The sequence below is a fragment of the Centrocercus urophasianus genome, unplaced genomic scaffold (genome assembly GCF_019232065.1).
Source record: "Centrocercus urophasianus isolate 14NV4802_14NV808 unplaced genomic scaffold, USGS_Curo_1.0 seq_15, whole genome shotgun sequence".
Taxonomy (NCBI): domain Eukaryota; kingdom Metazoa; phylum Chordata; class Aves; order Galliformes; family Phasianidae; genus Centrocercus; species Centrocercus urophasianus.
In genome coordinates, this window is record NW_024884697.1 from 47,246,983 (window position 1) to 47,273,820 (window position 26,838).

The window sequence follows — 26,838 nt, forward strand, 5'->3', positions numbered from 1 at the left end:
CTTGTTTTGCTAAAACTTCTGAGGAGAAACTGCCAAGTGTCCAGGTGATGAATGGCAAAACCATAACCAACCATTTGGAAAAGAATCCAGAGAGCTGCACTCAGCAGGAAAATAAGTACGGCTGATGGAGGCATGTCCAGTAAGCAGGAGCAGAGGGCAAACAGAATGAACCCATTTTGCATACTCTAACCTGTTTGCCAGGGCTGTAGATGGTTCTTCTCCAACTGTGCAACGTTCCTGGCTTCATTGGATAAGAAGACACACTGGGAGAAGAACCAGCAGCTGCAGTCTTGAAAAGGGCACTGATGGCTGCTGTCACCACGGCCTACTGTTGCTGCTACAGAACTCACTTTTACTGAAAGCAAGAGCAGCGTGTTGTCACAAGATCCAAAAGGACTTGAAAAAGATGCCTCTACAGCAGATAAATAAGCATTCCTTATTAGAAGTACGAAAGACGGGGTCAGAAACATCAAGTTGCTAAGCACTGGAGGGGCACGTGGAGGCCTGGGTTCCTGCCGGCTGCCTCTGGGGTTTGAAGGTCCATCTGTTAACTTTGAGAGAAGTGGCTCTGTGCCACTTCATTCTGTGCTGTTTGCTTTATTACACAACAGGCCCCAATAAACTCTTTAATGCGAGTCAGTCATTTCCCATCCAAACAGTAATTCCGAACAGAGGATGGATTTTGCTTTTCTTAAAAAGCCTCTGCTGTCTGGATTATCCAAGTTTGTTTGTTCTTCTCAGAGCACAGATACGTTATCTTGCTCTTACGAAACCAGTTTATAGCAGCCCACAATCAGTGCAGAAAAGGAAGGCTGCTTCCACATCTGCTAAGGTCAAGGTCTGTGCTGAGCTGTGCAATGGGGCACTGAGGTAGGCACAGGAAAACCAAAAGAATGTGTGCCTCTGTGCAGCCACGGAATCCATGTGCTGTTCCGGTGAAAAGTGTTGGGTTTCCAGAGCTTCATGTAAGCTTATTAAAAGGGCTGATTGTGCTGGAGAGAGAGATTTGCCCCTTAATTCTTTTCAGCATTTATTGGAGTTGCTTGGGATCTGAGAGTAGCAGATCAAAACCAAGAGCAAACAAAAACTATTCCTAAGCTGTAGTCAAGTGCTTAATGAAATACCTGGGAGAGTTTTCTTTTATAGTCCTTCAGGATGCAAAGCAAAGGAACAGCTGGGCTGTTCTGAGCAGCGTCTTCCTCTAGCAATTTGCAAAAGCCCTCTGACCTTCCTCTTTCTTCACTAAGTGCGTCAAGGAAATACAGCTTCACTTTTTAAGAATACACGAACTCCTGATGTGTGAGCTTATACCTCCATCTGTAAATGTATCAGCTTAGGTGTTCAACAGCTGGGGAAAATTGAGTAATGTTTTTGCTCACTGACCAGCCTGTGTGGATGGTAAGAGTTTATTTATATGGGTTAAAATGTAACTCAGAACGCACAGGAGACGCGTGGACAACTTGAATGCTACCATTCGAGGTTTCCCACAAGGCACTGCGCCTCCGCACAAGGAAACAGCCAGCGACCGTGCAAGGAAAAACTCTTCCTTGCAGTCAGAAGTCTCTACCTACAGCTCACTACATCCTGAGCACCAGGCCTTGAAATAAGCTTCGAGTAGCTGTACAGCACAGGGCACCCTAAAGAGGAGAGAAGCAACCAGCTCTCGTATTTCCCTTTGTTTTCCTTGGTGCACTGACAGTAACTGTTGGGATTTGAGTTGCACCTCCGCCTTCATGGCTCATACTGCTTCATTTGTCAGAGAACACAGGTGTTCCTGGGAATTTGGAAAATCCCAGGAGACTGTGACTCAAAAAGCTTTGAAGATTTCCCAAAAGGTGTAAGCAGACTGAGCCATTATTATCCTTTCCACTGACAGTGGAGTCCTCCAGGGACTCCATTGCTGCATTTCCCAATCTTCCATTACTTCCAGGTAATCTGTTCATTGCACACCTGTGTTGCTTGCAGCCGTCTTATCCTATTGTTCAGAATTCACTTCTGAGGTACTCAGATGATGTATTCTGGAGCTGTAGCCCAAGGGGTTTGAGACACAGGAGCTCACATTTCCCAGCTCTCCCTCCCACCCTTAAATTCCCTGCACCTCCACGCTCACCAGCACTCACCATCCCTGGTGACTGCTGGCTACACAAGTGTGGTAATGCTTCAGCAACTTCAGCAATTGGGTTTTTGGCCTATCAGCTGTTCAGCTATTCTCAGTACTCAGTAGTATTCAGTCTGGAGTTCTGGAACTGTTCTGGAATTGTTCTTTCTCCACCCCCCCATACAGAGGAAAATCTCCATTATCTCCTTTGCTTCACAAGACAAAGAGGTCCATGCAGCTTGTGACTGTTCTCTCATCCTGTTGCCATTTGATTTGGAGAGACCCCTTCTCCCCCCACCCTTCTGTGTTGCAGTGCAGCGGTACAAACAGGGGAGGGTCACATCCCTCAGCTCCTCCTTTTGTACAAACTGTTACCGGGAGGGGTGAGTTAATTCCTCTCGGATAGCTTTTCCTATAGCACCTATTTCTCAAATAAAAGCTCTGTCATTGCCTTCGTTTGCTCTACACGTGGCACGTCAGGGCAGACAGATGGCACAGATTCTTGAAAATATTCAGCACGGTTTTAATCCTGAACTGCGACACATCTTCACAGCCTGAGTGCCACCACCCAGTGCAGGCAGGGCTGTTCAAGCAGCAGTGGGAGGTTACTCTGAACCCCAAACTGCACCTCATTCCCTCCTGCAGACAGGAGTCAGCACAGACCATGGCCTGCATAAAGCCTTCAGTGGAAAGTTATCAAAGCGGACTGCACAGAACCACAGGGTGTCTGAGGTGGGCTGGGACCTCTGGGTCCATCTGCTCCAGCCCCTGCCCCCACAGGGCCACCAAGAGCAGGGTGCCCACTGCCATGTCCAGACAGTTTCTGAGCAACCCCCACTTTTTCCTGCTTTCCAGCAAACCCGATATTTGGTACTTTGGACTTTGGTATAAGCAATAACGAGTACAAAGCAATTAAGGACGTGCCTGAGGATATCCATTTTCCTGGATATGACCCAGTGTGCCTTATCTCTAAGCAATGCAGTGGAAAGCTCCTGGAAGGAGTTAGCAAACACCCAGCTGTGCTGGTACTTAATAGGTGCAAGGACTAATATTTGTCATCTCTGGATGGAGCATGGTTTTCAAAATCTCCAAATTTTCGTGTTTCAAGTAAGCCAGCATCTCCTACAGTGCTATTATTGCCCAAACATTTGTTTTACCTGCCCAAGTGCTCTGACCTGAGGCTGGAGATGCACAGATGCTGCTGCCAGAGCTGCTGAGGTGTAAGTAACCAGCTCATCCGGAATGGAATTCCAACATGCAATTTGCTGAACAATTCCTGTTAAGAAATTCCATGCATTTTCATCACTTCTAATTTCCCTTTCACTCCACATGCTCCCACAGGTATTAATCCAACTGTGAGCATTGCTGAGCCAATGTTTCACACCCAAACAGTTATTCATAGTTTTCCTGTTGATAAATAAATATACATTCTGATTTCCAGTGCGTATTTGGATCTGTGAAGCATAAACATCATCACTGGAGGCATCAAACACAAACAACCTGTTTTTGCTGTGGTCGTAAAGCACAATAATCTTCTGTGTTTCCAATGCACTGATAAATACTCCTAAATGTTTGCCATTATTTTGCTGACATAAAAAACACAGATAAAAACATGAAAAAATCACTAATGAGCTTGACACTGTGTTATTCATGAAAATAACATCACAAATTCTGTACTCTAATGCTGAGTACTTGGTGCCTTTGAAAATGACTACCATGGGTTATAGACCACCAAAATTGCATGCCTGTTTTAATTTGCAGTGTGTTCATAATCATTTTGGCAAAAAAAAAAGCAGGGAAAAATGCACGCTTCACATTCCCTGTTGAAGTGCTACGTTATTTGTGGTGTGCTTGCAGAATCAAGATGGTTCTTCAGACCATCTTCTGCTTATTTAATGGGCCACTCGTGAAGGGCAGAGCCGAGGGGCTTGTGAACTGATGTCAGAGCAGCCCCTGGTGTGCAGCCTACAAGCACTGGGCACAGCTTCTTTGTCAGCTCAGCCTGCTCTGCAGATACCTGCACCTTTGCAGACAACAGTCTGAGCATGCAGTCTTCTCCTTTACGTTCTTCTTGTGTTTCTCCCTCAGTTGCTGTTTTTTTGCATCCAGTTATCCATTCTCACCCATGAATCTAATCAGAGTGACAGAGTAGGCAGTGTGATGTTTCCCAGAACATCTTCAGAGTTGGAGTAATCGCATCCTTGATGCCCGCAGGAAGGCTACATGAATGGGTCATCAGTTGTACCCTTAGTACTAACTGATGTACTAACATACTTAGTACCCTTCCTAAGGCTCAGAGATCTACAGCAATAAGTGGTCAGGAAGTAATGCTTCTGGCAGCTCATCTTTCTGGTGCAGCTCTGAAAGCTTTCCTGGGAACAAAGCACATTCAGAATTTGTTTGGATTCATAAACACCCAAACTGGGGGCCTAATACTGAGCAAGCTAGCATTCCCAATACCTGTTTGCCAACCTTCCTCTTTCCTCTGCAATTATGATGGTATCAGTCCTTGTGATTGTACTTTGCACCTAGATTTGCAGGTGCTTTATTACTGCAGGGCCAGTGGCCCCATTACATACATTTTACAAGAGCTGTAAGAAACTGACATGCCAGCCTGCTGCTTGCTTGCCTCCAAGTCACAGCTCAAGTCGATGCTGGAAACAAATCACAGTTCTTCCATCTTTTCAACTGCTAAACGCATATTTAATCACCTCATTATTTTCAAAGGTTCCCACTGATCTTATGCTTTAGGAAAGCAGGATGAGTTTTCCCATATGGATACAAATGCTTTGCTTACAAGAAAATTAATAACGGGATTTTAGCCAGTAACTCTGTCCAAAATTCCTGTGGATGCTCCTGCACAGCTGAGAAAAACCACACGGCACAAGCAGTAATCCAAAAATGAAAAGATGTGCAATTTATTCACTGCTCTTGGGAATCTTAGAGAAGAAACCCAAATCAGCAGCTGGGACAGAACCAGTGAGGCTGCATGGGCTTGTCTGATCCCTACTGGGTTCCTCAGCATTCTACAGCAAGAAGCTGCCCTTTGTGGCTGGGAGATGGGACCCAGGACATGCTCCTGTTTTGGTACCAAGCTCAGAGCCGCTGCTCCTTGAGAGAAAGGGATGGGATGGGCAGCAGAAGCAGAGCGCCACCAGGACTTGCTTTGGTTACAGGTGAGCTGCTGGGATGGGTACAGGGAAAAGGAATTTAAAGAAGAGCCTCAAGAACAGATTTTGGTCCAATGTGGGAAGGCTGGCAGTAAGTCACTGTGAAAAACTTGGCTATTTCAGGTTACTGTTCTTGGCTATGCTTCAGGTTATTATTCTTGGATATTAAGCATGTGATTGCGCTGTATAATTGCGCAAGCTGGAGTTTTGATCAACAGGGCCATCATACCCTGACAAATCTGTGCCAAATCTGAGATCCAGCCAGGAGCTGGGCATGGGGCGTGCGGCTGTTAAGGGCAGAGGGAGCCTCTCACCCTGCTGCTAGGCTTTTCTTGATAGGGCCCAACACTTAGATGGTCATTTTGAATTACATCCCATTTTGTCCTATGGTTATGTCTCAGGGGGATGCTCTGAGTACTAAAGATTGCTGGCTCCATGCAGACACTGCTGACATCTGTGGAAAAGCCCAACAAAAGCAGAGTGTGAGCAGCAGGCAGAAAACTAGGTTTTGAATCCACTGAGTCAAAGCTCTTTCTCCTAAGACCTTTCTGTAGAGCTGTTCAAAATATGGTGGGTGCTTAGAAGTCAACAAACGCTCAAACTTCTCTGCAAACAAACCTTTGTCCCATCATCCAGATAATTAATAAATATGTTAAACATGTGTGGATATCTAAGGGATGTCATTAGTGATCAGCCAGCAGCTGAACTCTGTGCTGCTGATTCCAGCTCTTTGAAATCCACAGACCTAATGCTCTTCCACCCACCTTATCATCCACCTTGTCAGTCTTTATCACACTGGTTTAGCTACAAGGGTACTGCAGGAAATGTTATCAAAGGCTTTGCCGAAGTCACACTTGTCCAACCCACAGCCAGTGCACTACATGCAGCCCAGCATCATCCAAAGTGTAGCCCTCTCCTTCCCTGACAATTAAATGTGGTGGCTCTTCTTTGCCCCGTGGCCCTGGGCACACACCCATAGCTCAGCAACACCAAAACGATCGGTGTGCTACAAATGCTGTGCCAACTGAAAGACACCAAGCTGAGACCAAGCTGAGTGGTACAGCTGACATGATGGAAGGAAGGGATGCCATTCAGTGGGACCTCAACAGACTTGAAAGGTGGACCCGGGTGAACTTAACGAAATTCAACACAACAAAGTGCAAGTTTTGCACTTGGGCTGGAGGAATCCCAGGCATTTATACAGACTGGAAGGAGTGGTCCTTGAGAGCAGTCCTGCAGAGAAGGACCTGGGGGTCCTGATGGATGAAAAACTTAACATGAGCCCGTAGTGTGCTCCTGCAGCTCAGAAAGCAAATGGTATCCTGGGCTCCATCTGAAGAGGGGTGGCCAGCAGGGACAGGGAGGTGATTGTGCCTCTCTACTCTGCTCTTGTGAGGCCCCAGCTGGAGTACTGTGTCTAGATCTTACAAAAAAGACACAGAGCTGTTGGAGAGGGTCCAGAGGAGGGCCACAAAGATGATCAAGAAGACAGGCTGAGGGAGCTGGGCTTGTTCAGCCTGTAGAAAAGAAGGCTATGGGGTGACCTCATTGCAGCCTTCCAGCATATAAAGGGAGCCTACAAACAGAAAGGGAGTAAACTCTTTGAAAGGGTAGGTAACAGCAGGACAAGGGGAAATGGTCTTAAGTTGAAGGAGGGAAAATTTAGGTTGGATGTCAGGGAAAGTTCTTTACTATGAGACTGGTGAGGTGCTGGAACAGGCTGCCCAGAGAGGCTGTGGATGCCCCATCCCTAGAGGTGTTCAAGGCCAGGTTGGATGGGGCCCTGGGCAGCCTGGTCTAGTATGAAATGGGGAGGTTGGTGGCCTGCATGTGGCAGGGGGGTTGGAGATTCATGATCCTTGAGGTCTCCCTTCCAATCTGAGCCATTCTGTGCTTCTGTGAAAGCAAGACACAGGGAGGTCTGTGCTGTGCAGTGCTGACTCAAGTGATGCCAAGTAATTGCATGCACCTTGACCCAGGTGCAAGATCTTGCACTTAGCTTTGTTGACCCTCACGAGTGTCTCCTGATGCCACTACTCCAGGCTGTCTAGGTCTCTCTGGATGGCATCCTGTTCTTTGGGCATGTCAACCATAACTCACAGCTTGGAGCTGCAAGATTGGAAAAAAAATAATTCAATTTACACTTGCAAGATCATTTTCAGTTGATATAAATACATTCCAACTCTAAGGATTCTATGACTTTATGACACGCACACTTTCAAATGTGAGTTGTAATCAGACATTCAACTCTAAATCTGATCATGTCTTCTTACCAGACTTTCATAATCCCTATCTTAGGAGAGAAAATATCCCTCACTTCACAATCACACTGTATTCATGTCATCACTTTTTGACAGTACACACACTTTGAACAATTATCGTTTAGGATAAAGTGCAGGAAGAGCAAAATTACATAAAAAATCTCTGATGAACACACTGAGACCTCACTAAGTGACTGAACAAAGATTGTTATTCCCAGAAATATAAGTGATTTTTGAAGTCTCAGGCCACTGTATTAAGATTACTTCTGTGAAGTAAGCGCTTTCTGTAAGGAAAGGCGTCACCTAACCAAAGCTTTCAAAACTTCCACTGGAATAAATTCTCAGCCCTGCAAGCAGAAATCTGAACAGCCTGTGCTTAGGCTGTGCATCTCCCCTGACTTGTTTGTACGAGCAATAAGACAACAGAATTAAACTCTTTCAAAACCTGTGTATGCAGCAGGACTGGATTGCCTCGTGCACTTCAATCCTACCTTGGCTGTGGAACAGGACAGGCAAATACCTATACATCACCCAGCCTTATCCCATGGCCAGCACAACTGCCTGTGCTCTGTGGTGGCAGGGACAAGGAGGCCTCTGAGCTCCAGATTTGGCAAAGAGTTGGAGGAGGAAAGGAACAGCCCTCATCGCCACTCCCCCAACACTGAGCTGATCAGAGGAGGAGCTCTGGGTCCAGGCCAAATTCCATGTTTAAAAGTCAGCAACAACAGGGAGCGGGGGGCAGGAGGCAGAAGAGAAGGACAGAAACAGCGCTGGGTCAAAACAGGAAGACTGAGTAGACAGACTACAGAATGACACTGCTCCTGTGGCTGTCATCTTGGAGCAACATCTCTGTACTGGGAGTTTTTCTGGCCGTCTTTACTGTGCTCCTTGATTTCATGAAGCGCAGAAAGAAGTGGAGCCGTTACCCCCCAGGCCCAGTGTCGCTGCCGTTTGTTGGGACCATGCCACACGTGAACTACAACAACCCCATTCTCTCCTTCCAGAAGGTGAGTAGCAGACCCAGCAAACACGCACAGCACCCTGCGGGTTGGGGAAGTGTGGCCAAAATCAGTAGCGCCAAAAATGACTGCAGCATTGCTATTCAAAGTCAGGCGTTATCTCTTCTCAAAGGAAAAGCACAGCACGGCTTACAGCAGAAATGCCACGGGCTTTTACTTCAGCGTGCAAAATCTAAAGGCTCCTTCTCTAAGACAAAACTGTTTAGCTGTCTGTCCTAAAGATTGCCATTTTCAAATCATATCAAACCAGGGTCATTCTCACTTCACTGACTACTAGTTACCTGACCACTAATTGCTTTTAATGACATATTTCAAGAGCCATTAAAGTACTAATCCCCTTTCAAATCCTACTGCAATAATAATTAAAAAAAAGAAAAGAAAAAGAAAAAAGAAGAGGGATGAAGAGAAGGGAAAAGGGGCAAGGGGGAAGGGGTAAACATAGGAGGAAGATGGGGGAGAGAGAGGAGGAAACTGGATTATAGGGGGAGGGGGAAAAACAGTAGGGAAGAGGAAAAGGACAAGGGAGGGGAGTGCAGGGAAGGGCAGCAGAGGGGAGGGGAGAAATCGTAGGATTGTATTGTAGAATTGAAAGGAGAAAAGGAAGACTAGGCAAGACAAGAAAAAGTAAAGACAGTGGAAGAAAAAGACAGAAAGAGAGAGAGAGGGAGGGAAAGAAGAAAATGGACAAAGGAAGGAAGGAAATTAGAGACAAAACACAACAAAGACAAAGAACACACAGCTGATAAACTCTATCTATGCAATCACCATTTTGTCAGCAACATGTCCTTTTCAGATCAGCAGAGATGATGGATGTGTGCCAGTTACCAGTGTTTCTAGGAGAGTACATTCCCCTTGGGGAGGAAGCTGACCTGGAACTCCAGTGTGGAGCTACCATTTCCAAGCATGCTTCTGGGAATTGGGCTTTGGGTAGAAAAAGAAATTACATTACATATCATTGGTATTTCTGTCTAGCAAAAATTAAAGCTACCTAAAATTGCTTAGGTTTTTAAATGAAATTACAAGTGTTGGGAAATAATGGGTTCTTGAGTGCTCAGTCTTTGAAAATCTCTAAACAGGTTGCTGACCTCGTGATGTCACCAAAATATCCACGCAGTGCTCTGGACAAGTTCCTCCAGAATAGCTGTATCTTGCTAGTTGCGGTGCATCGCACCCTGCTGCAGATAGTGGAAGACACTGTTCTGAGCTGCTGCACTGCAGAGACAACCAACAGTCAGGGGTCAGCTGGAAGGTCTCCTAATAAAACAGTACAAACCACTGAACAGTCAGGCCTTAAGGAAACATACAGGGATATGTTTTCATATTACTTTCCCACACTATTGTATGTCTGATCATTTTCAGGGCCATGATTTTTTTTATCTTCACAGCTTCACAAGAAGTTTGGGAACATCTTCAGTCTCCAGAATTGCTGGACCAACATAGTCGTGCTGAATGGGTACAAAACTGTGAAGGAAGCCCTGGTCAACAAATCGGAGGACTTTGCTGACCGGCCGTACTTCCCAGCATATGAACATCTGGGCTATGGACATAAATCTGAAGGCAAGTCCTTTGCTAACAGACATTTCCTGCAGGCACCAGCACAGGGAGGACTGGCTAGATAATGAGTAGACAGAAGATTTTCCCAGTGTAAAACCACCTTCACATCTCCCTCTAGCCAGTATCCTTGTACATCTGCCACTCTCCTGGGGTCACAGAATCAGGTGATCTACCAGCTCTAGTTAGGGCTGTAGTACAGCTCCAGGCACTGGCACACGCCTCTTCAGCAGTGTGAGGATTCAATCAGTGGTACAACTTGCTTGCCAGGGTGAGAGCGGTCAGTTCCCTCTGCCCAGTGCCCACTGCCACCCTATGAGCATGTGTTCTTGTCATGACAAAAAGATGGCAACTTTCTTCCAAGAGGACAGGAGAAAGCATCCCTCCGCATCAGATCCTCTGCACAAAATGATACCCAGTTCACGCAAGCTGAGGACACAGTACTGAATAATCTGGAGGAATGTTTCCTTCCGATGCTCTCCTATTGAATTACCCTATTATCACCTTTGCTAGACATGTGTCTGCATTAGAAGGTGCAGTACTAAGTTCTTAGAACTGCTGTATGAACAAACCATACACAGTCTTACCTTTTTTTTTTTCTTCCTCTTTCTTCCCCCAGTGTTAACCTCCAAACTCACATTTGTTCATTTCTAGCAAAACCTGCACATTGTACAGCTCAGAGCTCCTGATGTTTCTTGATCATTTTTACTTCCAGGGGTTGTTTTGGCACGGTATGGACATGTCTGGAAGGAGCTAAGGAAATTCACGCTCACTACCCTGAGGAACTTTGGGATGGGAAAGAAGTCCTTGGAGGAGCGAGTGACTGAGGAAGCAGGATTTCTGTGCTCTGCAGTTAATTCTGAAGGAGGTTTGTCACATGCAGCAGGATGGAGAAAATGTTCCGATAAAAATACCCAAACAACCAAACAGAAAAAGGCAATTAGTGATACAGCTTCTCCTGTTTGCATGCCATGTTTCAAGTTCATCAGAATAATGGTTACTGAACCTGTTGTGCTGCAAAGCCACTTCTACCTTACGCATTGGAGCTACTGTAAGGCTAATCAATTTCGAACAGGAAATAAGTAAAAATAAGCAGAGGTAAAATACAATAATTTCAGAGCTGGGTAACTAGTACCCATGAAAGGTTAGGTGTAACAGGGTGGAACATGGCGGATGCATTGGTGGAGGTGGTTGTCTTCCTGTACTCTGTCCTTGTGTGGCCCCATCTGGAGTACTGCATCCAGGGCTGGGGCACCCAGCACAAGAAAGACATGGAGATGTTGGAGTGGGACCAGAGGAAACCATGGGGATGCTCAGAGGGCTGGAGCTCCTTTCTTACAAAGACAGGCTGAGGGAGCACGGTTTGTTCAGCCCACAGAGGAGAAGGCTGCAGGGAAACCTCACTGCAGCATTCCAGTATTTGAGGGGAACTTACAATCAGGGAGGAGATTTAACATGATTTGATAGTGATACGACTAGGGGGAGCGGTTTGAAACTGAAAGAGAGGAGAGGAGAGGAAGAAATTCTTTACTCAGAGAGTAGGGAAGCATTGAAACAGGCTGCCAGGAGAAGCAGCCTGTGATTTCATGATATCAGTATTATCACATATTGCAAAATGAATCCGACAGCTTTTACACAGCATCAACTATAATTAGACTCATGAGGTGCTATCTGTCATGTGACAGAACAATCCTGTAATTCGGCTCTTCTTGAGGACCTGTCTTCTATAAACAATGACCAGCTGAACCATAGTAGAGGATCTTACATTCCTACTATGATGTATTTGTACTTTGAGCACTTTGGGGGCATTTTCTCATGAAAGCAGCAAAGAGGTATGTGTGTATTCTTGTTGTTGGAGCACTGCTGCAGTACCACAGCATGATGTTGCTTAGCCCCTTTGATTGATATCCATTTCCATTTTCAGGTCGTCCTTTTGATCTGCATCTTCTTGTGAATAATGCAGTCAGCAACGTGATCTGCACCATCACCTATGGGGAGCGTTTTGAGTACGGTGATGAGACATTCAAGAAGCTGTTAACTTTGTTTGAAAATTCCCTCAATGAAGAAGTAGGACTCCTGGCCGAGGTAACACGGAAGCATATTATGTTCTGTAAGACACTGACCTCAGTCGCTTAAGAGCACTGTGTTTCCATGATATTAATTTTTAGATCGCATAAAACCTTGTCTCTTTCTGTATGGTCCTGGCCTGCCAGCTTCTTCATGTGGCGCCCATATTGTTGCGCATCCCTGGACTGCCACAGAAGATCTTTCGAAGCCAGAAGGAATACATAGACTTCACAGAAGTGCTCATAGAGAAGCACAGGGAGACCTGGAACCCTGCTCACACCCGAGACTTCACTGATGCATTTTTAAAGGAAATGGCAAAGGTACGGAGAGATCAACAGAACCTCACAGACCTGAGGCAATTCCTCTTGCTCTTTAAACTTGTCGATAGAAGTTGGCTTCACTTACACAGTTCTATAAAGACTGTTACAAATTTCCTACCTCGTCATTCCACGTCATTCTTGTAGAAATTAGGTGTTCAGCTCTCCATGCTGAGCCCTCCTTGATTATCCTCAAAGATCATATAATCTGCTGTTTCTGTCCCCAACTACCACACTCTTTTTCCACTCAGTGTCTGGCAGCTATCTTTTCAGCCTGCATCGCTTTGCAGGCATATAAGGGGTGGATCTGAGCCTGATCCAATTCCTTCTTGTCACTTTTCTCTGCTGCTCACAGTAAGTGTCAGTGTTCTGCTGAGTTGAGAGCACAAGGCATTCACTATAAAGATACAGCTTTCACTTCTCAGGATACAGGAATACAGTGGTATCAGCATGATTTAAGCACATCAGTCATACACAGACCACCGCTTGTGTTGTGCTCTACTCTGCCAATGAATTCCTGGTCAGCAAAAATGGATCCTGGTCAGCAAAAATGCTTCTCAGTACTTCTCTGAAAGAAAGTCTTCTCACTCAAAGTGTCTTTGCTCCTGTCACACTCTCGTTTTCACTCTGCAGGGTAATGAGGCTGAAGAGAATGGTTTCAATATACGCAACCTTAGCATGGTGACATCAGACTTGCTTGCAGCAGGTTCTCAAACCACCTCTACCACCCTCCGATGGGCGTTCCTGTTCATGCTTTTGTACCCAGAAATACAGAGTAAGTGAGACGACAAGTAGAGGTGTACTATGATTCTCTGAACACTCATTTCACTGCAGGGACAGTGCACATCTCACCATATTTTGGGCTTTTTGCAATAAGGAACAGCTTTGGGAATTGTTCTTCTGGGAGAAACCAGGAGAAACACCTCCCCAAACACAGCATCCCCAGACACAGCTGTTCTAGCACAGCTTAGGGAGACTGGTAGGGAACATGCTGAAAAGACTGGAGTTGGAAGGCCATGTTCAGGTTCCCTCTCACTGAAGGCTCCTGGGGGTCTTTCAGTGACCATGGTACCCTCCTTCCTGTATTTGGAATAGACACTAAGCTGTTTTAATTCTCAAATGCTGCATTCCACAAGTACTCTTTCAGTCACATTGGGGAGGGGAATGGTAAGAATATCAAATGAGAAGAATTTCATGAAAGGCACTGTGCACAATTAATAGTTGTAGAGATCTTTCTGAGCAACTGAAAAAGTGTATTCCCATCAGTTTCTGCTCCTTTCTGTAACTGTCTTGCTCTCACCCAGTGCCTGCTCAGCTCATGCTGCCAGATTTCCTATATCTTGTACCAGACCCTTCTGACTACTTAAGGAAGCTCTAATTCCTAAGCTGTGCTGCTTTTAGGTAAAGTTCACAAAGAGATTGATAAGGTGATTGGAAGAAACCGACCGCCCACCACGGCAGACCAAGCAAACATGCCCTACACCAATGCCGTCATCCATGAAGTACAACGCTGTGGGGACATTATTCCTATGGGGCTACCTCACATGACATACCGGGACACCGAGCTTCAAGGTTTCTTCATTCCCAAGGTGTGTGTGCCCAGAAAGCCAAGGCAGCATCATTGCTCCAGGGAGAGGCCAGGCCTGCAGTGACCCCACACAACTCTGCAGCTTTGTCCCTCCTGCCCCAAAGCACAATCGTGGAGAACACTGACCTAGGAAATTTGAAATACTAAGATCACACACATGGTTGCACTTGTGCTCTGGTTTACATTGCTTATGCAGGAACCAACTGCAGAGGCATCTCAGGAGCCCCCTCTCCTGGCAGTGCTGGCTGTAAGGCAAGCCTGAGATGTTTTTTAAGCCACGCAATGACTCCCCGATGTTTAAAACAGGAGCTTTGAGGTTTTCCATGTCCCATGCAAAGGTTGGGCTTTGAAATCTGTTAGCTTTTCCTTTCCAGCTATAAAACGAGTCCATGGGATATGAGAAGCAGAGGCTGTTTGCAGGCAACACATGTTACTGGAAATGTGCAAGTGTTGCACCTCTGTTTTCAGTAAGATCAAGAAGAGCTTGGTGCCTTATTTGAAGCACCTAACAATGACTGCATTAGGTGGGAAAGACAGACTAAAGAGGGACCAGCACTGATCTATCATGCCAAGATAATTCTGTGGTTCTCATGTAAGTTGCTTCCTCTTGTGAACGAGTGCAGGGGACAACAATCATCACCAACTTGACTTCTGTGCTGAAGGATGAGACAGTCTGGAAGAAGCCAAATGAGTTTTATCCCGAACACTTCCTGAATGAGAATGGGGAATTTGTGAGACCAGAGGCCTTCTTGCCCTTCTCTGCAGGTAAATCCAAGGGGAGGGTCTAGCTGCAAGTCTGGTGCACGGCAGGAGCGGTGGTGATGTGCCTCCTGGGAAGTGGAAGTCCAGGGTTGTCCTTTTCCTTATCTCTGCAATTGAGCAGGTGGTAAGACCTGCAGCGACCCTTTCAACCTCAACTATTCTGTGACTTTGTGCCTGACAGACATGATGCACCAACTAACTAAATAGCTTTGAGTGCCTCAGCCTTTTTCACACAGTCAACAACCAGTCCCACTTTCTTCCTTCTCTCCATTCAGTGCAAGGAGGCTTCTGAATTGTGTTTTGCTCCATCCTTTGTCTACACACAAAGGGCGCTCATCCCACAGTGATTTCAGTGTGATTCAATATTCTCTCCCACGGAAATTCCTTCTTGCAGGTCGACGTGCCTGTCTGGGGGAACAACTGGCCAGGATGGAGCTCTTCATCTTCTTCACCACTCTTATGCAGAAGTTCACCTTTGTGATTCCTGAAGATCAGCCCAGGCCACGGGAGGACAGTCAGTTTGCTTTTCTAAACAGCCCACACCCATACCAATTGCAAGCTGTGCCAAGATAAGTGTGCACCGCTTCACTCAGAAACCACCACTAACACCGTCAGAAATGTTGCAGGGCTGTGCCAGGATCTAGTTATCCCAAGTCTGTGCAGATGTCCCCAGCTGTGTAAAGTAAGGATGTGGCCCAGTATCCTTAGCTGAGCTTAATTTCAATTTCAGTCCTGTGTATTGAAACACAAAGAGTACCCAGGGTAAGAGATATCGTGTTGGTTCTAAGAGCAAAAAAAGTTTGGAAAATACTGTAAACTGCTGCTGGACACCTCCCTTCCCCACTGGCCACTCTCTGCCTCTAGTGCTCTGCCTCTGTGTGCCATCCAGGTGCCCAGGAGGACTCTGGCTTGATTCCTGCAAAAACAAGGCCCGCATTGTCAAGTGATTTGGCATGTGCTGTTGGTGGGCAGGGTGAGAGCTTCAGCACTTACAAAGTCACATTCCTCTGCAGGACTGCACATGGCTTCAGACTAGTGCTCCTGATCGTGCAGTAAACATAGACTCCATGCACTACTTCATGTATACTGTGTACTGCAGTAAATTGCATACATATACTGCATTACCTTCATTTACAACCCTAAAGAAAGCAAAATGCCTGCCAACTAGGACTCCAGCAGGAGGAAGTACCAAGGAGTACCTAAATTATCAATATGACCTTTCAGCTCCAGAAGCAGATAGTTTCTAAAAGACAAAAATTCCCACAAATGGATTTCAAGATGATTTCTGGTACCTCCATTACTACCTCCTATCCAGTTAGCTCGCCAAAACTGCTTTTTCATCATTACTCAAAGTCAGGGAAGATTTCAAACTCATAGAGTTACATCGCTTGAATGAGCAAGCTGCAGGTGTCACAGGCGATTTGCTTTTTCTTCCTGCAACATTGCTGACCAGTTGTTTTGCAACATGTTAATCTTGTTCGTGCTGGCAGAAACTTTGGCACGAATGCATAATTGCAACATAAAAGCCTCTGAAACGGTGCACGCATGCTTACATTTCTCTTTCTCATACTAATTTTGGGACCTACGAAATCCCCATTATGTATGTGATTACCTACACTGCTGTTAAGATTTCAGCTTCAGCAGAACTGCACACTGACGGTTCTCACCTACAAGACAATCTGACAAAATAAATGATCTGGAAGGGCTGTCCTGCCTTGTGGCTGTCTGACCGTCCTGCCCTGTACCCACCTCGCGTACTCACGTGCCATTCCTCTCCTCGTCGCCAGCACCCGCAGTTCCTTCCAGTCCTTTCAGTGTTACGTTTCAGGTCCCTTCAGCACTGAACTGAAGGTGGCCGTTTCCATAAAGCAGCCAGCGAGCAGCCATGCTTTGGAGGAGCGTTCAGAGACCTAAACTGAAGGGCCCCAGCAGCCTCGTGTCTGCATACGGGTATATAATGGGCCGTTCGAACGACGCAATCGCCGAACAGCCGAGGTTGCAGCTTCCACACACATCGGGGCACCGAGTCCAACCCCTGGCCGCATCCGGCACGGAAGCCGATCAGATGGTGCCGCTGAGCGCTGCCCAAGTCCGGGCAGGACGAACGGGCCGCAACGCCGCCACGCTCCTCCGAAGGCCGCAGCCCTGTCTAGGAGAGCCGTCCCGCCCTGCCCCCGCCCCGCCGGTCCCCACCGTCTCCTCACGCCCGCCGGGCTCAACCGCCAGGAGGAGCTGACGGCCGCCGCCCGGCGAAGCTGGGCCCCGCCCACTCACTATTCCTCCTCCCGCACTCCCGGCGCCGATTGGTCGCCTCTGCACCAGTCAGGCCGGGCACGCTGGAGAGACAGCGCGGCGGGCCAATAGAAATGCGAGCGCGTTGTCAGGGGCGGTAGGGGCGGGCGTGCCGCAAGCTGCAGTGCGGGACGGGGCGGCCGCGGCAGGATGGCGGTGGCGGGCAGAGGGGCTGCGGCCGTGAAGCCCATCTTCAGCCGGGACCTGGTCGAGGCCAAGCGGCGCGTGAGGGAGCTGTACCGCGCCTGGTACCGCGAGGTGCCCAACTCGGGTGAGGGCCCGGCGCCGGCCGCGCGTGCGCAGGAGGGGCCGCGAGCTCAAGGTCGTAACGGCCGCCTCGCAGCCCTTGGGGGCTGAGCGGCGCTCCGGGAGCGGGGGGCTGCGGCTGTCGGTGGAAAGAGGAAGCCATGCGGACGGTCTCAGGCGCTGTGCTGTTTCCGCAGTGCACCTGTACCAGCTGGACATCACGGTGAAGCAGGGCCGCAACAAGGTGCGGGAGATGTTCATGAAGAACGCCCATGTGACGGACCCGCGGGTGATCGACATGCTGGTCATTAAGGTACAACCGAGTTATTCCTGCCTGGGAGGGGAGGCGGGCTTTGGGTTTTGTTTGGCACTTTCCCTGGCTCAGTAACACACTCACTGTGTCCGAGGGATGCAGCCTGGTGGGTTCAAAGTGTTGGTCGTGCACCAAGTGTAAGGCTCTGAAAGAGGCCTCCGTGGCAATAACGGATCTTTGCTGTTGTAATGCATGGAAATCCTTTCAGCCAAGAACTGCTGTGCCCATCTGCTGGATTTCCTGCATTTTGAGACAGCTACCCTATCTTGAAATGGTTAAAAACAAAGTCTGCATAGTCCTGGATGATACAGTGGGTGAAACTCAAAGGCATGCAAAAAGCACATAATTTTCAGAGCTGTAGGGACCTCTGGAGATCGTCAAGTCCATGCCCCTGCTAAAGAAGGTTCCTACAGTAGGTCACACTGGAAAGCACAGAGGCAGATTTTGAATCTCTCTGGGGAATCTCCACAATCTCTCTGGGCAGCTTGTTCTAATGCTCTGTCATTTTCACAGTAAAGAAGTTCTTCCTCATGTCCATATGGAACTTCCATTGCTCCAGTTTGTGCCTGTTGTCCTTGTCCTGCCCATACCACCAAAAACAGCAGGGCATCATCCTCATTAGCAGAACGTTATTTAATCATCTTTACTCAGTGCGCTTCACTATGTTCTGTAGTGCTGAATAATGAGAATTGAGCTACACCTGAGAGTCAGTCTGAAGTTCTTCTGTCTCTACACAGGGGAAAATGGATCTTCAAGAAACCATAAATGTATGGAAGCAGAGGACACACGTCATGAGGTATTTTCATGAGACGGAAACCCCACGACCTAAAGACTTTCTGTCCAAATTCTATGAAGGCCACGATCCATGAAGCAGATTCTGTGTCTTCCTGTCTTGTATTACAAATAAAGTTCTACATGATACAAAAAAATCTGTACAGACAGATTGTATACCAGCCTACGAGACTATTCAATAAATCTGAATCTGGTATTTATGCAAGCTGCTGTAACATTCATGGAGAGTTGACTCCTGGCTTATAGGAGTGTGTATTTTCAGTGAGTGGAGCTTGTCCTGGAGTATCTGAATAACCACAGCAGCCCAGTTGTGGAGCTCAGCCTGCAGTCCTGTGCGGAGGCAGCAGCTCCTTGGAAGACAGCAGACGAGTAGGCCTTCAGAGAGCCATTGCAGCTGCCAAAGTATTGTGCTTGAGACCTGCTCTTATTCATGCTATGCTTTTATTGACCTTGTGTTTGACACTGTTCTCCGTTTACTTCCTAGCAGACAATGTCTTGAAATCCAATAGGCCAGAAAAGCCCTCTGTACCCTGAAAAGATCAGTAGCTTCCATTTCCCCACTGTAAAATGTAGTTACACAGGGCTGAAGAGACAGAACCAGGAACGGGCAGGAAAGACAGCAGGAAAATGCAGCAATGAGGAGTTTGGCAATATAGAAAACAGGCATGAGTGACTCCCAAGATCACATGAACTGAGTCTGGAGAAAGAGAGCACAGCTCTGATATTGAGTGACTCAAGATCCTGCCAGCTGTCTTCAGCCACAGTTGTTGGGGTTACTTAGATAACAGGCCCCTCTTTGTGTCGCTAAGCTAGAGAGTTAAACAGCAAATAAAAAAACTGCCAAATTACAAGTGCTGAGTTTAAAAATGAAATCACTTGTCTTTGAACTTTCAAGGTATTTGAAAAAACAGCTGGTGTGCAACTTGTCTGATGTGACTGAAGGTACTAGCAACAGGGAAGCCTTTAAGTCTTGTGTGATGATTTAATAGCAGTAGTAAATGCTTAAGAAAATAAGGGGGGGTTGAACTTTGCAGACAGTTAAGAAAACGTATTAGGACTGAGAGAGAAGTAGTGAATTATCTTGGCCTTACAAGGTACTTGGAGCCTCAGTTTCACCTTACATACATTAAATGCTATAAAACACATTAGCTTAGTTTGCCTCTCATGTTCTTCACCTTTTATGTTACCAAAGCTATTCAGAACTGTAACTGCACTGACAATGCTGTACTGAATTCAGTAATGCAGTTTATCAGACATACCTGCATAGTGCTTTGTTGCATGTTGTTTCAACAGCAGTGCTTTTGTCAGTATGCACTCTGATCTTTTAACAGGGCTGTGCTTTGGGGCTCCTGCTTTCCTTAGGATTTCTGTTATAAACCGTAAACTAGTGCTGAATTACAGAAAGGACTCCAAAGAGAAAATAAATATGAAGAGAGACTACTCACTGGAACAGACTTGTGGAGGTAGAAAGGGTAAGATAGAAGTTCTAGGTCATAGCCAATAATCTAAAAAAACACACACACAAAAAAACCCTCAAATGTCTTGTTCTTTAATATATTGCTAATATAAGGAATCCCACGCAGTTCTTTATGAGGTTGGAGTGTGTATGTGCAAGGATGCAGAGCTTATGAAGCACTTATTTCAACCCTGATCTATAGATTTTTCTTATACATACAAGTGCAGGACATTCACTGGCAAAGGGGATGTAATGCCCCCCCGTCCCCTTGAAGAAGGACAAAACATAGATGGCAGATGCTGGCACTATGTCTGTCTGTCAATGGTTTCCTCCCTTCTGTTCTTCCAATTACAGTTCTGCAAACAGAGTAAAAAGACATTACTCTTCAGATATATGCCATAGCAATCTGCAGCCATATTCCTTCCCACAAACTAGGCAAGGTGGCAATTTGCAAAAAACAAGTTTCTAACGAGCGACTGAGATCTCTGCAAACTTGTTTTTAGCTGCACACTGCACACATGACTATAAAACAACACTGCATAACACCCAAAGTAAAATCTTACACAAAAGGACAAACCAGATGGAATCACATCAGATGAAGGAAAGTACATACATCCAGCCTACTTGCTTACAGAGGAACCAAAAAGCTCACAGCCAGTGGCAGCGCAGCTGTACATGTCCTCAGCTTCAACCACAGCTGCTGCCTGCACTCCCTATAGGGCTGTGTCCCAGCACCATGGCAAACAGAAGCACCAGTAGTGGCACCCCTGGAGACGGTCGTGCCATTCCCGTACCCTTTAGTCATCGTCGTCGTCATCCTCTGGGACGAAGATGTCGTGTTCTTCCAGCAGGGCTGCGAAGTTCTTACTGATCTGCGTCCCGACATACAGGAACGGGATCACAACGCTGAACACTCTCAGGAGGCCAAAGGGCGTCTACAAGGATCCAACCGAGAAATGATGCATTTTTTTCAGCCAGCGTCACCGTGGATTAACTTTTGCAACTCTATGGGAGCTTCGGGCCAGGCTAAGCCGCGGGAAGGAAGGCCCAGCAGGGGGCAGCGGCGTTTCACCCCACGGCGAAGGGCCCAGCAGCAGTGAGTACCACCACTTCATCGCCCCGAAACCGGCCGGCGCGGAGGGTCCGGGACGCCGCTCCCGGCCCCACCCCGCCCGCAGCCGCGCCGCTCATTGGCCTAACGCCCGCCACTCAATCCCTCTGCCCCCGCCCACAACGGGAACTCCCGCCCTGATTGGCCACCGCTGGACCTACGACGCCCCCGCCGCTCTCGCCCGCTCGCTCACCTTAACCGGCTTAGGCAAAATGGCTCCGCTGCGGGTGACCGTGGCGCTCCGGGACGGCACCAGAGATGCGGCTGGAGCCTGGCGCAGCCCTCCGCCCCGCGCCCGTCCCGCGCCCGCCACCAGGAGCCGCCCGCCCACCGCTGCCATCGTCCCTCGCTGTCAGGGCCGGGCCAGGTTTCGACGCTCTCGCGAGAGTCGAACGGAGGGTGGGAGGCGGTGCCGCGCATGCGTGGCTGCGGCTTTCCCACTCAGCCCCCCCCCCCCCGTTTTGACGGAACGCCTTATTGCGCCTGTGGGAGTTTTGGTGGTGACGCGGAATTACGAATACCAAACTGTTTATTCAGTTAGATAGCATAAAATACAAACGGTAACTGAAATGTATAATAACACACACAAGTTCTGCATGTAAAAAAAGGCTCGCGCAAACCCGCCCCTTAGAAAGAAGAACACGGCCTGTAGTCAGCATAGAAGCACCTCCACAGAGGGCTGCTTGGGCGAACCGCCTGTAGTGTTACCTGTGCTCCGCAGGGACCCCGGCACCCATCAGCACGGGGTTTCTCTCAGGTTCCTGGGCTGAGCCAGCGCCTTTATGGACACAGTGACTGTGGTACCACCAAGTGTTTGGCCATCCCAAACCACAGTGCCATCAGTTGGCTGTGGTGGCCACTGGGAGACTGGGTCAGCCTTACCTCTGGGGCTTGACTTCAGAGCAAAGAGAAAGCATCACAGTGGCTGTTCGGTGAAGCACACGTGCACACAGTGATACGTTGTGGGCCTGAGCTGAAATCCTGTCCCCAGAAAGCTGCAAGGATTCCATCCATGTTTTGTTTGACAGGTTGGGCTCCCTTACTGGCAAAGCTGTCCTGGAATCACAGCCTTGCTCCCGCTTTTGGTCTTCAAATTACTTTAAATTAAACCATCCAGATTCAAGCATTTTTTTTCCCATCACTTTTGCAATATTACTTTAGGGAAAACCCTCCAAAATCCCTTCAGGACTGTAAGAAGAGCAGCCTTGCAGCTTTAAAACACTCTGTCTCCCATTGCTAAGGATCCTTCTGGCCACACATTTTCTTTTAAAAATAAAATAAAAATAAAAATAATAATAACAATAACAATAAGAGAAGGTGGGAAGCACTTATTAGCCCCAAAAGAGGCGTCCCTGCTCTGCAATGGGGCTGAGAGGTAGCCCTGACCGAGTGCACCCAAAATCCCACAGCACTTTTGAGGAGCACTACCAAAGGTGTCAGGCTGCACACAGATATTTGGCATGATTCTGCCGTTTTCTTCTCAGTGCTGCAGAATAAAACACAGCGTTACTCCAAATGCAGTCAGACAGGAAGGAAAACCCATCTCCTCATTTGCAGGATTTAGGATTTAGCTGGAATATTTGCTAAAGCAAAGCCAGGTGGTGTGGATATTGTCTGGTTTAAACAGGGCAGATTAGGCATTAAATATAAGCTCCTTAGCAGTGTTACTGGTGCAATCCTGGCTCATTAAAACAAACTAAGCTTCTTTAAAAAGTGAAACTGCCTGCATATGAATAGTGCTGTTTCAGGTCCAGTTCTGACTGAACTGGCTTTGTTAATCTATTTTCTCCTTCAAGTCTCTCCTCATTCTTGAGTCTCATGTAGGGACTCCCAGTACATTTTATTTTGGAAGGTAAATCTTTGCCATCAAACTGTCTTATGTGAGTCTGAGACATCAGGAAGATTCTTTCTGTATTGCATTAAAAAAGAAGAAAGAGGCAATCTACATCTGACCCAGCCCTAAAAACCCACAATGGGGAGGTGGCACCATTCCTGATGTTGCTGTTGGGAATCATAACGACTCCTGATGGGACACAGACCCACTCCTGGCCCTCCTGCTCCTGTTCTCTCATTACTGTATTCTCTTAAAAAGTGAACAACAAAATCCTCCCAACCTTTAATTTCTCTGCTATGGAAAAATGCAGACATAAACTAGAGATTATTGGATTGCACCATTTGTATGTAGAGGTTACATTCCCACTGCCCAATGTCAGACCCGATTTAAGGTCTAATGCTAACACACCATGGCTAGGCAGGAAGATTGTCATCCAAAACTACTAGAGGGATTTTCAAAGGCACCAAAAGTTAATGGAAGCCATTTGATTTCTGCCTCTGACAACCTCTAGAGGTTATAGCAGAGTGTAAGGCTGAGCACATTCAGGTCCAGAAAGGTAAATGGTTACTCATGTCATGCTATGGCACAGCCTGCTGTTTCCCTAGCATCACTCCGTAACAAAACAGGGCAATAAAAACAAGCTTAATGCTGTTAGAGGAGAAAAAAAGGCAGTTTTGTGCATTTTTCTGCTTTGAAAAACAGCCCTTGCCAAGAAGATAAGGAAAGATATTTATAAACAACCACTACAGAGGATTCTAATCCTTGGGCTGCTGCACTCAGCACTGCGTAATGTACCGTTGGCCTTTGGTTAAGGGTTCTGACCTAGCAGGTAAGTGTATGGGATGTGCTCCTGCAGTCAGCCCCATAATTCTGACAGAGAGTAGGAGGGAAGCCCCAGCAGGACAAGATCTGGCTTTGGTAGGAGATTATATGGCTTTTAGGGCAAGGCAAGTACAAACACTGCTGGCACATGAGGCTGGGAAGCCACAGTAATTCACTCCTTTACCTCTGGTGTTCTTAGGGCCAGCCACTTCTCAGGAGCGTACTGATATCCTTCCTCTACTCCAGCTGTGTGGCTCAGCCCAGCTTCCCCACAGTGCCTCAAACACACCATCATGACAACATCAAAAAAGACCTCACACGAGCGCTTCTCTGCACTGTCTCCTGCATCTGACTAGCTGCCAGAGCCCTATATGGCACTTTCTGTGGTCTGTGCAGAGGCTGATAAATTCACCCCATGAAGGCAGGCAGCCTTTAGCATTCCTCTTTTTCAACAGGGAAAACTTGAGCCAGAGGAATGCACAGGCTTGGCTACAGCTAGTTAGTCAAAGTATCGAGGAGCTTGTGATCCTTGCCACCATTCAGATCAAAGCCCAGCTTTCCTTCTGCCCTCCCCATAAGCCTTGCTTATGGACGCTCCTCGGGAGAGACAGCAGGGATGAGGCATTAGGGCAGCTGAAAGTTAAAAAAATGATGATGTTTGCAAACACAGCTGTGCTGTGGCTCAGTACACTGCCCTGTTCTCCACCCTGCTGGGGAGGCTGCTCATGGAGCTCTGCAGAGCTCTGGCACCCAACCAGAAGCCCCAGGAAGAGCAGCCTGTGCCAGCAGCATGGTCAGATCAAATGGGCACTCATCATGATGAGCCATGGCTCCTGGGCCAGCCAAAGCCATGGCATCTTTGTCCTCCTAAAGCTCACGTGCAGCTAACCAGGCATAAAGCTGTAGGCACCCTGAGGCCAGCAGCCCACTGGAGGCATTTCACAAGAGTCAATCTTTTCTGCAGCCAAAGAGCAAAAGCAGAAGGGCTTCAGCGCAACATCACAGACAATAATAAATGCTGACCTGTGCAAACTTCCACACTGAGAAACAAAACCAAACTGGATGATGAAACGCCCAGAGCATCCACCACGTAAGGACAGCAGGGCACTGAGCGTGGCCATATCCATGGAAAGAGGATGAGGCCCATTTGGTACGCTGAGTCCTAGGGAGCACAAAGGCCCTCCTGCATGGAGGCAGCCGGTGAGGGAAGGGGCAAACAGCGTGCCTCGCTCTGCTCTGGCTCTGTGTCCCATCTCACGGGTGCCCCCTCTTCTGCCTCTCCTGCCACTCCTGCCTCAGTGCCGCGATCTCCTGCCCATACCAGTGGTGCAGCTTGGCAAAGCAGGTCGTCTCTGGTGACACCGGGCTCTCCTGCAAGGTGGGCACCGAGGATCCTGCGGCTGAGCGTCGGCGTGGAGGCAGGGGTGGGGGCTTTGTGTGCCCCCCATCGCGGTCAGGGCTGCTGCCCCACGTGGAGTACCCGTTCTCCAGGGCATGCTGTTTCTCCTGGACAGGCGGCAGGGCGGGGTTGGAGAGGTGACGCCTCCTGCCTGAGGAGGACCTCCGTGGTGACTTGCGGCATGCAGCCAAGCTGGTGCAGGCCTCCTCCAGCTGCTTCTCCAGCTCCCGCACCACCAGCCGCATGTAGTCGAAGCTGGCCCGTGAGAGCGCTTTCACCCAGGCCTCCATGGCGGCTTGCCCATCGGCCACCAGCACGTAGGCCTTGGCACCAGCGTCGTCAAAGCGGATGGCAAAGGCGAATTCCTCGGCAGCCTCGCAGAGCTCCACGGTGCAGCCCTCCAGCACCACCAGCCCCACAGGCTCCCGGCTCTCCCGCTCCTCAAAGTAGAAGAGGAGGTTGCCCTTGAGGACAAACCATCGGCGCTGGTAGGAGGTGCCATGGTGACCATGGTGGTGGTGCCGCTCCACACGCTTGCGCAGGAAGCCGGCGTGGTCAGTGGGCGAGTCACAGGTGGCGTAGTGGGCCACGCTCCGCTCATTCAGCTTCATGGCCACAGAGAACGCTTAGCTCAGTGCTGTGTGTTCTCCACCCAACAAGTACAGCAGCTGCAGGGATAATCTCCAGGTCCACCACCACAGCACTGCCTCCTTCAGAGATGCTGCTTTGTTTCCTCCTCTGCCAATGACCTACTTTGCAGGGTTTTTATGGAGCGCATTGAAGAAACAGCAAGCAGTCATCTTGCTTTCTCTTCTGTTGTAGGATGTGGGAAGAGGGCATTTTCAGATGCTCTGGGATCTCTGTTTCAGCACCCTCTCCGCATCTATGCTCAGGACTGTGCAGCCCCACCGGCATCCCATAGCACTGCTGTCACCCAGCACTGCAGCCAGCACTGCCCTAAGCCATGTGGCTCGGTGGGTCAGACTGTGACCCTGTGACGTCTTCCTTGGGCCAGCTGCTTTCTTGATGAGTGCCTCTGGAGCTCCACTACACAGAGCTCCATACCTGTTACAAGAAAAGGCAGGGGAGAGTCATCAAACACCAGAACAAGAGCAATGAGCTGCACAAGGACTGTAAGAGCAAAGAGCTGCATGGCTCCCACTGCTAAATATTTGCAAAGCCCAGGACACTTGCATGGGCTCCGATGCCAAGCCCAGTTCCAGCTCAGGACCTCGCACTGCCTGCAGACGCAGCTGAATGCTGGTTTTCTCCTGCGACACGATCACAATCAGCCTCACAGCCTGATTCTGAACTCTACTTGGCTCCTGTGGGTTCGCTTTGGTTTTAGTTGAAAAAAAGAAAGCACTTTCACCAAGCATGGCCTGCATGGCAGCTGTGGGCGACTCTGCGAGCAAAGCTCAGCTCATCATACGGGCGTGAAGCTGCGGAACGCTCCACGGGAGCAGCCCCTCCTCGCACAACGCCCCCCAACCCTCAGACCATTTCCCGGACCCCTCCCCTCCCTCTGTGCCCGCTGCAGGGCTGAGGACACGGGGACACAGCCCCGGCCCGGCTCACCTCCGGCCCTTCCTCCGCGGCGGCGCTCCCGGCGCCGGGCAGCGGGGCGGGTGCCAGGCGGCCCCGCTGCGCTCGGGGGCCGGGCCGGGTCGAGCGGGAGGCGGAGCGGGTGGTCAGGTGATGCGGTGTCATGTGAGCGGGCCGGGCGGGGGAAGGCTGTCG

At 48.5% G+C, this 26,838-nt stretch overlaps 4 protein-coding genes across 4 annotated transcripts; 2 read left to right on the forward strand and 2 right to left on the reverse strand.

Moving 5' to 3' along the window:
- Positions 1–8,241: 8,241 nt before the first annotated feature.
- Positions 8,242–16,539, forward strand: LOC122158655 (cytochrome P450 2D17). The gene is made up of 9 exons (XM_042815479.1): positions 8,242–8,536; positions 9,934–10,105; positions 10,815–10,967; positions 12,024–12,184; positions 12,313–12,486; positions 13,117–13,258; positions 13,885–14,072; positions 14,695–14,836; positions 15,228–16,539. Exons 1-9 carry the CDS (start codon positions 8,339–8,341, stop codon positions 15,404–15,406), a joined length of 1,509 nt encoding a protein of 502 aa, XP_042671413.1. The 5' UTR covers positions 8,242–8,338; the 3' UTR covers positions 15,407–16,539.
- Positions 16,540–17,243: 704 nt separating this feature from the next.
- NDUFA6 (NADH:ubiquinone oxidoreductase subunit A6) lies at positions 17,244–18,681 on the forward strand. Its single transcript, XM_042815789.1, has 3 exons — positions 17,244–17,396; positions 17,569–17,684; positions 18,422–18,681. The coding sequence occupies exons 1-3, from the start codon at positions 17,276–17,278 to the stop codon at positions 18,551–18,553; spliced, it is 369 nt and encodes a 122-aa protein (XP_042671723.1). The 5' UTR covers positions 17,244–17,275; the 3' UTR covers positions 18,554–18,681.
- Positions 18,682–20,009: 1,328 nt separating this feature from the next.
- On the reverse strand, positions 20,010–21,383 carry SMDT1 (single-pass membrane protein with aspartate rich tail 1). Its single transcript, XM_042815790.1, has 3 exons — positions 21,237–21,383; positions 20,727–20,867; positions 20,010–20,288 (listed from the first exon to the last, which is right to left on the reverse strand). Exons 1-2 carry the CDS (start codon positions 21,381–21,383, stop codon positions 20,730–20,732), a joined length of 285 nt encoding a protein of 94 aa, XP_042671724.1. The 3' UTR covers positions 20,010–20,288; positions 20,727–20,729.
- Positions 21,384–21,554: 171 nt separating this feature from the next.
- Positions 21,555–26,737, reverse strand: PHETA2 (PH domain containing endocytic trafficking adaptor 2). The gene is made up of 2 exons (XM_042816340.1): positions 26,677–26,737; positions 21,555–26,163 (listed from the first exon to the last, which is right to left on the reverse strand). Exon 2 carries the CDS (start codon positions 25,707–25,709, stop codon positions 24,954–24,956), a length of 756 nt encoding a protein of 251 aa, XP_042672274.1. The 5' UTR covers positions 25,710–26,163; positions 26,677–26,737; the 3' UTR covers positions 21,555–24,953.
- Positions 26,738–26,838: the final 101 nt, after the last annotated feature.

Coding starts and splice junctions, on each gene's coding strand:
- LOC122158655 (XM_042815479.1), top strand. CDS start 8,339: ATGACACTGCTCCTGTGGCTGTCATCTTGGAGCAACATCTCTGTACTG. Junction 10,106..10,814: donor CTATGGACATAAATCTGAAG/GCAAGTCCTTTG, acceptor TTTTACTTCCAG/GGGTTGTTTTGGCACGGTAT. Junction 10,968..12,023: donor TGCAGTTAATTCTGAAGGAG/GTTTGTCACATG, acceptor TTCCATTTTCAG/GTCGTCCTTTTGATCTGCAT.
- NDUFA6 (XM_042815789.1), top strand. CDS start 17,276: ATGGCGGTGGCGGGCAGAGGGGCTGCGGCCGTGAAGCCCATCTTCAGC. Junction 17,397..17,568: donor CCGCGAGGTGCCCAACTCGG/GTGAGGGCCCGG, acceptor CTGTTTCCGCAG/TGCACCTGTACCAGCTGGAC. Junction 17,685..18,421: donor TCGACATGCTGGTCATTAAG/GTACAACCGAGT, acceptor GTCTCTACACAG/GGGAAAATGGATCTTCAAGA.
- SMDT1 (XM_042815790.1), bottom strand. CDS start 21,383: ATGGCAGCGGTGGGCGGGCGGCTCCTGGTGGCGGGCGCGGGACGGGCG. Junction 20,868..21,236: donor TTTTGCCTAAGCCGGTTAAG/GTGAGCGAGCGG, acceptor GGATCCTTGTAG/ACGCCCTTTGGCCTCCTGAG.
- PHETA2 (XM_042816340.1), bottom strand. CDS start 25,709: ATGAAGCTGAATGAGCGGAGCGTGGCCCACTACGCCACCTGTGACTCG.